The sequence below is a fragment of the Lucilia sericata genome, unplaced genomic scaffold (assembly GCF_015586225.1).
Source record: "Lucilia sericata isolate MDLA Ls3-8-SP2 unplaced genomic scaffold, ASM1558622v1 Contig000332F_arrow, whole genome shotgun sequence".
NCBI classification, from domain to species: domain Eukaryota; kingdom Metazoa; phylum Arthropoda; class Insecta; order Diptera; family Calliphoridae; genus Lucilia; species Lucilia sericata.
Window position 1 is genome coordinate 34,170 of NW_023994353.1, and position 14,005 is coordinate 48,174.

General features: G+C 28.2%; 2 protein-coding genes across 6 annotated transcripts in view; both read left to right on the forward strand.

Annotated features, from left to right (window-relative positions):
- The window catches only part of LOC119603726 (longitudinals lacking protein, isoforms F/I/K/T), a 193,232-nt gene that overhangs the window by 29,201 nt on the left and 150,026 nt on the right, over positions 1 to 14,005 (forward strand). Inside the window, exon 6 of one of the 5 annotated variants that reach the window (XM_037955883.1) lies at positions 6,913 to 8,140. The exons of the other annotated variants lie outside the window; for them this stretch is intronic. Coding sequence (XP_037811811.1) covers positions 6,913 to 8,048 — 1,136 coding nt within the window. The 3' untranslated portion in view covers positions 8,049 to 8,140. Of the gene's footprint in view, positions 1 to 6,912; positions 8,141 to 14,005 lie in introns of those variants that run through there. 5 annotated transcript variants of the gene reach the window in all.
- Positions 12,871 to 13,782, forward strand: LOC119603730 (endochitinase A-like). The gene has a single exon (XM_037955889.1). It carries the CDS (start codon positions 12,944 to 12,946, stop codon positions 13,415 to 13,417), a length of 474 nt encoding a protein of 157 aa, XP_037811817.1. The 5' UTR covers positions 12,871 to 12,943; the 3' UTR covers positions 13,418 to 13,782.

Sequence of the window (14,005 nt, forward strand, 5' to 3'; positions counted from 1 at the left end):
ATGGAACTGACAATTTAACGAACTAGAGAATCAAGTATTCAAGTAAAAGAAAGAAATGTTTCGAACAAGAGAACAGTTTTTTGCGAAGAAGATCAGTCTTATCAAGATCACATACTATATGAAGATCTTTCAATGAAGATCATACTAAAATATATGATCTTTATGATCTTTAATTCCAGTAAAAGAAGAAAATTTTCGGATAAAAGAACAGTTTTTTAGGTAGAAGATGATCATTCTTATCAATATTTCATTCTATGAGGATTCTTCTATGATGATCATACTATAAAGATCATTTATTCTACGAAGATCTTAATGAACAAGATCACATGAAATGTAAATGAATCCAATTGCAGTGATAGAAGGAAAAGTTTCGTATAAAAGAACAGTTTTTGGGGAAGAAGGTCATTCTTATCAAGATCACATTCTAAGAAGATCATACTATAAAGATCATTTATTCTATGAAGATCTTACTAATCAAGATCACAGGAAATATAAATAAAAATTTAACGAACTTCAAAATCCAAAGAAGAAAATGTTCGGATAAAAGAACAATCTTTTTGGGGAAGATCATTTATAGAACAAGATCATAGGAAATATAAAGGAACTTTGAACTCAAGTTCAAATTGTTTGATTATTTTGGGGTGCAGCCTTTAAAGGGTTACATTTATAACTGAAATTAGAATCCCTTTAGCTGAAAGTCTAATAAAACAAGATTTAAACAAAATGGAGATTTGGATAAGATCACTTCAAGCAAGATCACCTAAAGGAACATACAACCCTGAAAATAGAGTAAAAGTTTTCGAAAGATTTCGAACAAATTTTTAATACAATAATCTTTAGGATATTGAAATGAATTGATAAAATTTATTTTTTAAGAAAAAAGTAAAAGAATTTGTTTAAAATTAGAAAAGATTATAAAATTTATTTGACAGATTATAACTGTTTTTATTATTATTTTTTTTTAATTTTTCTACTTTATTTTATACTTCCAGCAACAAAACAAAAAAATATAACAAATTTTCTTTTATAAGATTAAGTTTTCTAAAACATATACTAGTTTTTTCATACACAACACTTATCTCTCGCTCACGTCCCAACAACCAAATTTATGTTATGTGTGTAATTTATTTATTTATTTATATTTTTTTTATATATAAAATTTTATCTCGAAAAAATTCTACAATTATGTGCATTTTGTTGAAATGGCTTGTTTAAATGTTTGTTAATGCTGAAAAAAAAAACAACCCAAAAAAATAGAAAAACAAATTAACAGATTTTTAAAAGCTAAACTCTGCTCCCTCTTCTAAAACAAAGAATACTAAAAGGAATAGTTAAAATAATAAACTAAACAAACTCTTAACCCAACTCACCACTACTTAATAATAACTCTTGTGTTTTTGTTTTGAAAACAAAAAACTTCTATTACTCACCACGCAACAAACTACTTAAACCAATAATGTTATAGCGAAGGAAATGCTCGTTTTCTTTCGTTTTTAATAATATAACTTAAACTTAACCTCAAAACCCTAAACAATAATCAATTAAACAACAAAATTGGCATGCAACTTTTTTTACCCCAACAACAAGTTTAATAAATAAACAAACAAACAACAACACTAATTAATTTCTTTTATATAATTTTGTTACAAAAAAAAAAAAAAAAAAAAAAAAAATTATTTATAATTTTTTTTAAAAAAGTTTTTTTTTATTAAAAAAAAAAATTTATAATTTTTTAACAAATTTAACCAAATATCATCCTGTTTTAAACAAAAGCTTTTTGTTTTAATAATAAAAATTAAAAGAAAATCATAACAGATCAAAGACAAAAAAAACTTTACAAAAACCTAAAAACCAAATTTCAGGCTTTGTGTCTTCTACCAACATCAACAACAATACCACTTCCTCCTCCCAACATCAGCAACAACAACATTATCATCATTTGCACCTTCAACAACAACAGCAATTACAACACCACCACCAACATCATCATCATCATCATCCCCAACAACAGCAACATCATGCTCATCATTTAAAGAACACTTCTACTTCCTCCAATTCGTCTACGCATACTTCTCCCAGCTCAAGTTCTTTATCATTGAAAACCCAAAATTATCTGCAACAACAACTGCAACAACATCTCCCTCCCTTACCGCCTCCACCACCTCACATGACCGGTAATTATGAAACGTTTTTGGGAAATGAAGAAAGTTATACTTGTCCACAATGTTTTCGCACCTATCGCCGTCATGGCACCTTAAGAAGACATTTGCGTCAGGAATGTGGTAAAGGTAAATCTATGGTATGTTCTGTCTGTGGTCATCGCACCAAAAGAGCCGATCATTTGCGTCAACATGTTCGTAAAAAGCATCCCGAAATAGCTTTACGTTCTCTGTTCAGACGGCGCAATAGTTCCATGCAAAATTCGAATAGTAATCACAGCATTAGCCATAACAATGATGCTGCTGGTAACACAACAGCTGGAGGAGTTAGTATATTGCAACATCAATTGCAACAGCAGGATAGTTTAAATTCTGCTGCCGCTTGTGTGGCTGCAGCCACTTTGGCGGCTTTAAATCTAAAATCGGTTATAAAAACACCACCCACAGCCACCTCCACACCCCTTAAGTCATTGTCTTCACAGCACCAAAACAACAGCAGCAATAATAACAGTCTCGACATAGTCGATTTAGATGATGAAGACGATGAAGAAGACTATGATGAGGATGATGGTGGTGTACACAACGAAAGTATTACTAAAACTACTGCTGCTGAAGATCATGTGGATGTAAAAGATTACGGAGAAGAGGATAGTAGAGATGCTGCAGCCAATTCTTCTTTCTATCATCAACAGGCTTTACAACATTTTCAGCAACAATTAAGTGTGGCCAATTCTAAGGCAACAGCATCAGCAGCCTCACCACCACCACCAGATGTTAAGCTGGATGATAAAATAGCATTTAATTGTTAATTGATTTCAAGACAAAAACAAAACAAAAACCCAGTGATTTATTTTCCGTTTTACGGTTGTGAGTGCCTCTCTTCTCCAAGAGTTTTTATAAGTAGTTGGATCATACAAACAGACAGACAAGATGTTCTTTGTAAATGAGTTGGTTTAAAGTTTTGTTGTTATAAAAGCTAACAAATTAAGATTTAAAGAAGAGCAAGGAAGCAGTAGTTGTAGTTTTTTTTTTACATATTTTTGATATTATTTTAATTTTTTTTTAATTTATTTATTTTAACTAAAACAAAAATAATGGCAAATTGTTTTTAAGTATAGTATACAAAATCTCAAAATCCTAAAAGTAGGCTAAACAATTGGGAATTTTTCCGTCTTAAAGTTAATTTCAGATTCCTTATTCCTCTATAATTTTGAAAAGATCATTTGAAAAGATCATTTTCATTTTTCAAATTGAGAGGAGTTTTTCTCAGGAACCATCCGCAGATATTCTGAAATCAGTTCAATTTCAGTTTATATTGTTGAGAGAACTATATAGTCTCGACTATAGCCGAGAGACTCTAGTTTCGATTAAAGTCGAGTCTATGGAAAAATTCATATACGAGAATTTGTTAAAAATTGAAAAATTACAGTTTATAATCGAGAGACTATAGTCGAAAGACTAGAACTGTCTGTAGACCTTATGTAATCTTCAGGCGGGAGGCTATAGAAAAGTCTAGTGGACTCCCCCCACTAGGTCTGTCTAAGTCGTTCAAACTATAGAACAATCTATAGCTAAAAGGCTTTAGAACAGTCTATAGTCGAGAGACTATTAAACAGTCTATAGTCGAGAGAATATAGAACTGTCTATAGGGGAGAATATAGAACTGTTTATAGTCGAGAGACTATAGAACAGTCTATAGGCGAGAGACTACAGATCAGTCTATATTCAAGAGACTATAGATCAGTCTATAGTCGAGAGACTATAGATCAGTCTATAGTCGAGAGACTATAGATCAGTCTATAGTCGAGAGACTATAGAACAGTCTACGGTCGAGAAACTATAGATCAGTTTATAGTCGAGAGGCTATAGATTAGTCTATAGTCGAGAGACTATAGAACAGTCTACGGTCGAGAGACTATAGAACAGTCTACGGTTGAGAGACTATAGAACAGTCTACAGTCGAGAGACTATAGAACAGTCTGCAGTCGAGACACTATAGAACAGTCTGTAGTCGAGAGAATAGACAAGTCTATAGTCGAGAGACTAGATCAGTCTATAGTCGAGAGATTATCTATAGTCGAGACTCTATAGATAAGTCTTAAGTCAAGGGTTTACAGAACTTTCTATATTCGAAAGATTAGAAAGACTTTAGAACAGACTATAGTCGAAAGATTATAGAACAGACTATGGTGGAGGGACTATAGAACAGTATATTGTCGAGAGACTATAGAACTGTCTACAGTCGAGAGACTAGAAAAGTCTATATCCGATTATCTATAGAAAAGTCGAGAGAGAACAGTCTTTAGTCAGGAGTTTATAGAACTTTCTATATTCGAAAGATTACAGACATTTCTTCATTTGAAAGACTTTAGAATTATCTACAGTCGAGAGATTAGGGAACTATCGATAGTTGAGAGAATAGAAGCGAGATTGTTTAACTGTCTTTAGTCGAGCATAGAACAGTCTCGACTACAACTAAAGAGACTAAGCAGTACCTAAAGTCTATGAAACTGTCTAAAGCCAAGAATCAAGGGATCTGTTTATAGTCGAGAGAGTAAAGAACTCTATAGATACATAGGTTCTAGAACTGTCTAGAGTATACAAGAGTTTATATAGTCGAGCTAGTAAAACATATTTTACAATCGAAAGATTACGGTCTGATCTTAGGTTGACAGACATTAGATTAGTATATAGTCGAGAAACAAGAACAAAATGTCCCCGGGATTATGGAATAGCCAATAGTAATAAAGTTGTTTTTAGTTGATATTTTGAATAAAAATTTAGATTTTCTAGTCATGATTGTAAAGTACATATTGCATTGAACTAGAAATTTTCTCGTTCATTTTTGATATTATTAACATCCATAGGTCCATCTCTATGGCAGAGTTTTCCAAAAAACCTTTAAACTATAAACATCTTCCCTCTTTATTTCACATTCTTCAACCTCTTCTGAAATGGTATCGAGAAGTAGAAGTTTACTTTTAGAAACTTTCTCCTACTCACAAGTATTGTATACTTTTAGGTATTCTTACAATTGCTTTAAGTATTGCTCAGTTTTAGGCTTACAAAAGTCTTTTATCATGTTTACAAGAAACCTATCCGGCTTTGAAAACTATGAAACTCCTTTCCAGTTGCCTTCTAAATCCTTAACGCCTTATTGTTATAAAGAAGTAGAAGCCTAGTTTTTGCAACTTTTTTCACTTTTCAAAGTATTGCATACTTTTAGGTGTTTTTGTATATAACTAAAACATTGCCCACTTTTAGCCTTGACTGCTAAAACTATGAAACTTCTTTCCATTGCCTCCTACGCTTTGTATAGAGAAATAGAAGCCTACTTTTAGTAACTGTTTCCTCTTAAAAGTATTGCCTACTTTTAGGTGTTTTTTTTTTTTTTTTTCTATATAATTAATTAACAAAAAACACAAATTTCTTTTAAGTGCCAAAATAATTTATAATTTAAACAAAATTTTTTTTTACAAAAGTGCCAAATTTTAAAGAAATCGCAAACAACTTGCCATTATTTTTTTTATATATTTACGGCTTAATTTATAAAACGCAGAAGTTGGATTAGGGGACACCCTTAAAACAGCAATTTATTAATGAAATTTTATATTAAAAAAGTGCAATTTATTAAAAAATTATTAAAAATAAATATAATTTATAATTTATTTATATAAAATTAAAAAATAAAACGAGGTGCTAACCAAATTAACACTATTAAAAAAAAAAGAAAAAACAAAATACTAAACAAATTAACCAAAGATTTACTTTTATACACAAAACAAATATTTTTCTATAACTTTTTGCTACATTTTTTTTATTAATATTTTTTTAATAATTTTTTAAAATATTTTTTTAATAATTTTTTTTTTTATAAAATTTTTTGAGATTACTTAAAATTTGTAATCTATATAATTTTAAAAGAAAGAAGCATTTAGTGTGTGTTTTATAAAAAAAAAAGTATTTTTTTAAGAAAAAAAAAACTAACAATTTTATGTAAATTTTGTTTTAGAGGTTTTTTTTAAGAATTTTTTTTCTATTAAACAACAACAACAAAAAATATCTCAATAATAAATTTAAAACTTAAACAAAACATTGTTTTAATGTATTTAAAAAAAGAAAACAGGAAGGCAGATTTTTATTACATTATATATAGCATAAACAAAAGGGGTTTATTTTTGCATGTTTCTGTGTGTGTTTTTTCTTTAAATTTTTTTTTTTAAATTTAATTTAAACATTTTTAAGTTTATTTTACTACAACATGTGTTTAATAATATGTTTTATTTTATTTTATATTATATTAAAATTAACCCTTTTTTTATTATAAGATTTATGGGATGCAATTATTTATGGGTGTAATTTTATGGACAATTATTCTTTAATAATTTGCGAGTGTAGGTTATGGCGGCTTTGAAAATAACGGTTTTTTTTATATAAAAAGCTTAAACAAAAATTTAGGCTTAATTTTGTTTGACATTTTACACTTTAAGAAAAAATGGAAAACATTTTTCTTTTTTTTTTTTATATAAAATTTTTTTTCCAAATAATTTTTAACTTTTTCTCTGTTATAACTTTCGTTTTTAACAAAACCAATGATTTCTATTAAATGGTTTCCTTTTTATATGGTTTACTTTTATGTGTTATTTAAGAAAAATATACCAAAAAAGAAAAAATTACAAAAAACAAAAACAAACTTGAAAAAAAAACTCAAAAAAAATAGCACACCATCACCCATCATGGCTTTGTTTTGCAGATTTAAGGACCTTATACAATATAGCCTCAGCAGCAGCCGCTGTTATAGCTGCCGCCACTTCACAGCAACATCATAACAGCAGCAGTAACAACAACAATAACCTTATTAATAGCAATCAACAGCAACAACAACTATTGACTGGCAATAGCAGCATTAACAACCACAACAACAACAATAGCAGCCATAATTGTACAGCTATAAGTGTTAGTGGCAGTACAACAACAAAAGCACCTTTAACAAATTTAGTAACAAGCGGCTTAAATGTTGCAGCAACACCCCCCAACTCTTCCTCCTGTACCAACACCACCCTTACTAGCAACAATTCCTTAACACCACGCTCTACTAGTCGCAATAGTTTAGATTGTACAAATATGGCCAATTTATTAAATACACCAGCTTCCGATTTATATGACAATGAGCTAACCATACATAAAATCTATAAATGTTGTACAAAATTAGCTAAACAACCACAATTGTCACCTTTGAACAGCAATAGCTTGACACAACAGAATCTCAATAATAAAGTTGGTACCACCAACACGAATACTAGCAATCTGTCCTCTACACATAATACACATGCTTCACAACACAGCAGCCTGCCGGGCAAAACAACCGCCTCCTCATCTTCCTCTTGTTGTCCTAGTGATAATTGTAATGATTGTCAAATGTCTGCTGCTGCAGCGGCTGCCGCTTCTTTTCAATTGGCCAATCTTTTGGGTACTAGCATGTTATTGCCTCATGTAAATGCCTCCTCCTCCACCTGTTCCTCCTCCTCTATCTCCACAAATACAAAAACCGCGGGCGGTTGTTCTTCCATCTCCTCCTCCTCCTTAACACAAACTACAAAATTAGCCAATAAAACGGCCTGCTCTACTTCTTCAACTGCCTTAAGTTTAAAAAATCTTAGCAACAATGTTGCTGGTGGTGTTGGCGCTGGCTCCTTAGCAACATTATCTTCCCTTGCCAACAACAACAACAACAACTCCTCCACATCTTCGTTATCCTTGATAGCAATGCCAAAGAAACTAAATACCACTATATTTCAATGTGAATTTTGTTCCTTTTCCTGTTCTTGGAAATATGATTTAAAACTGCACATGCGCCAGAAACACGGCATACACAATAAGAAAATGTAAACCATGTTGCTGCAACATTTAAATCAACAATTAAATTGTTATTATAAGTTTCTTTATAATTTTCTTAATTTGAAAAAAAAGACTTTTAAAACAGGTGCTAAAAATTTAAAAAAAAAAAACACAAAAATTGTAAAGAATTTTAAATTATTAAGTTATAAGTTTAAAGAAGAAGAAAAAAACATAACGCTCCATTTTCCTACGCTCGCTTGTGTTAAAATATTAATAATTTTTAAGAAAAATCGGTCCTCTCTCTCTCTAAACTACTCTTTTTAGTTTTGTCTCTTTGTTTGTTTTGTAAATTTTGAAAAAAAAAACAATAAACAACAACCTCCTAAGAGTTTTAAAAATTTCAAACAAAAAAACTCCTTTTTATAATTTTACAGCATTCTATGATGACTATTATCTATTACAACCATTAACCAGCATAACTTCGCCACCGGTTGTCACTGCAAAACGTTCTGCAAAAGTGCGTAATATTGGCGGCGGCACCGAAACCTATTATCAACATCGACGCTTTCGTACCAAACGCAATCAGTCAACATCGACGACAGCTTTTAAATGTCCCAAATGTCCCAAAGCCTATACAATGCGTTGTAATCTTTCACGTCATTTGCGTGTAGAATGCCAAAAAGAACCCAAATTTATGTGTCCCATATGTAATGCCAAATATTATTATCGTTGTTCGTTGGCTCATCATTTGAAAATGACCCATAAACAGAATATAAATAATAATTAAGGAATTTGCTTACTTTCTTATGTTGCGCAACATGTTGCTTGTTATTTTTAACAAAATTTCTTTCTTTGTTTTCTTTAAACAAACTTGATTTTTCTTAAAATTTTCTTTTAAATTTTAGAAAAATAACGTTTTTAATAGAATTTTAAGTAATAAATGGTTTTAAATTGTTTATCAACATGTTGCCAAACACCAAGTTTCTTTGTTTTTTAGATTTTTTAGATTTTTCTTAAATATTTCGTTTAATTATTAATAAAATTGACTTTTTAAGTTGAATTTTAAGTAATTTATGGCCTTAAATGTTTCCTCAACATGTTGCTAACACTAAGTTTCTTTGTTTATAAAGTAAAGTTGAAAAATCTAACCTAATCAAGGAAAACTTCCATATTTAAGTTTTAAGCAAAAATCCCAAACATTTAATACATTAAAAAGTATGTTGCCAGCAACTTGTTTATGTTTATTTTAAAAGAATAGATTTGTTTAAAAACATTTCCAAAGCTTTACACTCATACCCTTTAAAAATCAGTTTAGACACAAGTTTTTAACAACTAAAAGATCAATTGAACTGTTTTTTAACTCAAACTTGAATGTTGCCCAGTAAAATCTTTAAAATATGTTGCTAGCAACATGTTTTTCTTTAAACAAACTTTCTTTTAAAAATATTTTTTATGTTTAAAGTAATTTTGCACAAGTTTTTATAACCTTTAAGATTATGTTAAATGCCTGCAACATAAATTTTCAAGTGGCTTATCAAAATGCTACAAATATGTTGCCAGCAACATGTTTATTTATAGTTTCTAAACATTGCTATGTTTAAGAGTAGTTTTGAAACAAATTTTTACAAGTTTTTGAGGAAGATTTTGTCACAAAGTTAAAGTTCAAAAAGTTCTAAATACATATTTTAAAGGAACACTTTAACAATGAAAAATATGTTGCTAGCAACATGTTTATTTGAAAATATTTTATTTTAAACTTTTCTATTGTTAAAAATTAGTTTGATAAAAGAATTTTAACAAAATTAAAAAAAAAAATTAAATGTTTTCCAAACTTCTACAAAATGTTGCCAGCAACATGTTTTTTTCAAAATTTTGTATGTTTATAAATCTGTCTACTTCTAAATAGAATACTGACACAATTTTTTACCAGCTAAAAGATCAAATTAAACATTTTCTACATATGTTTTATTATGGTCCCATAAAACTTAAAAAATATGTTGCCAGCAACATGTTTATTGAAAAAGTTTTGTTGTAAAACATTTCTATTTGTAAAAATTAGTTTGACACAAAAATTTTTAAAGCTTAGAAACTAAACTAATAGTTTTTAACTTATTTTTTTAACAGAGGCCAAATAAATTTTCCCCAATATGTTGCTAGCAACATGTTTATTTCAGAATTGATATTCCTAAAATTTTACTTCCAAAAAGGATTTGGACAAAAGTTTTTACAAGCTTACGAATAAAATTAAACGTTTTCAATACATTTTCCAATCAGTTCCAGTAAGATATACAAAATATGTTGCCAGCAACATGTTTATGTTTATTTTTACAACTTTTATAATGTTTTTGTTAACATTGCTGGACTTTATCTTTGATTTTGTTTTTAATAATGAGTTTCTTTTAATTTTTAACAAATTTAAAACTAAAATTGAGTTTGTTTTCATTTTCATGAACTTGAAACATGTTGCTAAATATTTTAACTTAATATTTCTCTACAACATGTTGCTTATGATGAACAACAAGTAAAAGTTAAAACAAAATTTCTTAAAACAGCTTTAAATAAGCCAAATTATAAGAAATAAACCAAAATTTTCCCTTTTAATTAAACTTTCAACATGTTGCTAAACATTTAACTTTAATTTTTCTTTACAACATGTTGCTTATGATAAACAATTAAAGTTTTTTAAACAAAATTTCTTAAAACACAATTAAATAAAGCAAATATTTGTTAAAAAGGAGAATAGACAACTTTTTAAATTGATTTTTCTTTGCAACATGTTGCTTGTGTTTTGTAAATGTTGCTTAATGCAAATAACTAATGTTTTTTAAACAAAGTTTCTTAAATTAGTTAGTAAATAAAGTAAATATTTCTTATAAAACTTAAAGCTATAAGACAAAGAAGTGTCCAATAAAGTACTTCTTTTAAGATCGTTTGTGATACCGTTATTTTTGCCCTATTGCGGATCAGAGTGAAACCGAACCGAGTCCTCTCAATAAGATACTATAGACGAATAATGTTTGTTATAGTTTTTGTTAACAATTTTATAAACAATTTCTTTATTTTATTAAAATCCAGAATCATTATTGAAAGTTTTTGATCGTGCTATAAATAAATTAACATCAGATCGGGCTAAATTGATCGTATTTTACTTTTTTTTGTTATCGAACTAGAAATCTAGTACATTTTAGCTTAATTTTAATAACGAAATGCGGTTTCGAAATGAAAGTTTAAGTGATCGTGAATTCGACACCAGATCAGAGTTTGATTTAGTATATACATGATCGCTTTAGCTTTCTTAACTAGAACATATGATCATGAAATTAAGCTGAAATTATCGATAACGTATGATTTCATATTAAAAAGTTAAATAACGAATAGTTGTACACGATCATGAACAAGTAAGATTCTTATGATGATCTTTAGTGATCCGAATGAATTAAGACATAAATGATCGTTTATGCTTTCTAATCTAGAACATATTGTGATCATGAAATTAAGCTGAAATTACCTCTTTTTTTACACCATCATGATCAAGTAAGATCCTTATGGTGATCTTGAGTGATCCTTAGTGATCTTTCCGAGTTAAAGCATACATGATCGTTTAAGCTTTCTTATCTAGAACTTATTCGGATATGGCATAACTTCTTTTTTTTACACGATCATGATCAAATAAGATCCTTATGGTGATCTTTAGTGAAGCATCATACATGATCGTTTAAGCTTTCTTATCTAGAACATATTATGATCATGAAATTAAGCTAAAATGAACGATAACGAATGAATTCTTTTTATACACGATCGTGATCAAGTAAGATGCTTATGGTGATCTTTAGTGATCTGGTCGAATTAAAGCATACATGATCGTTTAAGCTTTCTTATCTAGAACATATTATGATCATGAAATTAAGCTAAAATTACCTCTTTTTTTACACGATCATGATCAAGTAAGATTCTTATGGAGATCTTGAGTGATCCTTTCGAATTAAAGCATACATGATCGTTTAAGCTTTCTTATCTAGAACATATTATGATCATGAAATTAAGCTAAAATGAACGATAAGGAATAACTTCTTTCTTTACACGATCATGAACACGTAAGATCATAATAGAGATCTTTAGTGATCCGGTCGAATTAAAGCATACATGATCGTTTAAGCTTTTTGATTTCAATTAAAACATTAATTTAGTTTTTTTAAAATTAGAGGAATAATATTTGGCATTGACATATTTTTTCTTCAAATTTGGGTTTTAAATTGCAATTAATCATTCCTAATATGTGTGCCAAATACTCTTGTGAATTTGGAGCGTTATTTTTTTTTTGTTCTTTAAAACATTTTTAAGGCATTTTTTATCACGGTAGATTTAGAAAGTTTTTTTTTAAGAAATTTTCTTTAATTTTTTTTTATAATTTTTAAATTTTAACCCTTAAACTGTAAAATATTTGTTTATATATGTAGAAGTTATTAACTATAAAACTTTATTTGTGTAATATATAAAAAGAATACTGTAATATAATAATAAATATTTTAAATATTTAATGTTAAATAAAAATAATATAAATTTCTTAAAAATATTATAATATAAAATAAAATTTTCCCCCAAAAGTTTAAAATTAAATTAACAAAAAAACATATGTTGTTATTTTTTCTAGCAATTAAAAAGCAGTTTTTTTATATAAAATTTTTTATTTAAATTATTTTATTATTAGAGTTGCTGTTTAATTAAATAAATTATTTTTAGTTAATTATAAACGTTATTATTATAAAAAATTTATTTAGTTTAATATTAACTAGAAATTGTATGATCGATATTTTGCAAATTTTTTTTGCTCTTTTTTTTCTCTTTCCCCCAACTTTTTTTTTGTGTTACGTAACATGGACATTTTTTGTGTTTTATTATAAAACCATATAGGAGCTGTATATTTTATCAAAAGTGAACATGACTTAATGTTAACAGCACCACCACCACCACCAACAACATCATCCTCATCTACAACATTATTACTAACAACATTACCCACCGGATTACAGCAAACATTGGCAGCTAACTCCACACTGCCGCCGCCTAGCACATCATTAACATCATCATCATCATCATTAACAGCAACAACATTTCTTACACCCCCAACTACTAGTAGTAATACTAGAAAATCTCGTCGTTTAAATAAATCTATACAATTAGATTATACCACCATACCTCTACTAACTGTTAGGCGTGGTACAACAAAAACAAATTCAAAATATGTTTGTGATAAATGTCCCCATAAATCATATCAAACTTATAATAGTTTATTACGTCATCAACGTGTTGAATGTCATAAAGATCCTCAACATATTTGCTCTTTATGTTCGATACGTTTTTATTATTTAACTACCTTAAGAAAACATGCCAAACGTATGCATAATATAGATGTTGATTAAAGTTGAGGAAAACTTAAGGAATTTTAAAGAAATTTCTTTAAAATAATAATAATTTTATTTGAAAAATGTATATTAAAAACTTATATATAAAAAATCTTAAAACTAAATTAAATGTTGTGTTGTTTCTTTGTAATAATAATTGTATTAAACAAATATCTTTATATATAGTAAAAATAACGGTAGTTTTTAGTTAAATTTAGTTAAAAACTTTTAAAAGTAAAATTTGAGCAAATTATTTAATAGTTTTAGTTAAATTTAGTTAAATTTCTTTAATTTAGTAAAATTTTTATTAGTTTGTAATGTTTTGTTAAACAAATATTGACAATTTTCTTTATCAAGTTAAACTTTTAAGGCTTAATTTTGTTGCCCCAACTTGTTGTTATAAATTGTTTAACATTTTAAGTTTTAACTTGTAAAACATTAACATTTTAAAGTGATGCTTACTTAAGATTTATTTCATTAATTACCCTTTAAGTTTAACAATTTGTTATATAACTCAACTTTTAAGGTCAGATTTTGTGGCCGCAACATGTTGCTGTTCAAAATTGTTCATTTTAAGTTTTAAAAGTAACATTTTTAAATGATTTT

What these genes read in the sequence shown, in the direction of transcription:
- LOC119603730 (XM_037955889.1), top strand. Translation starts at nt 12,944, where the DNA reads ATGTTAACAGCACCACCACCACCACCAACAACATCATCCTCATCTACA.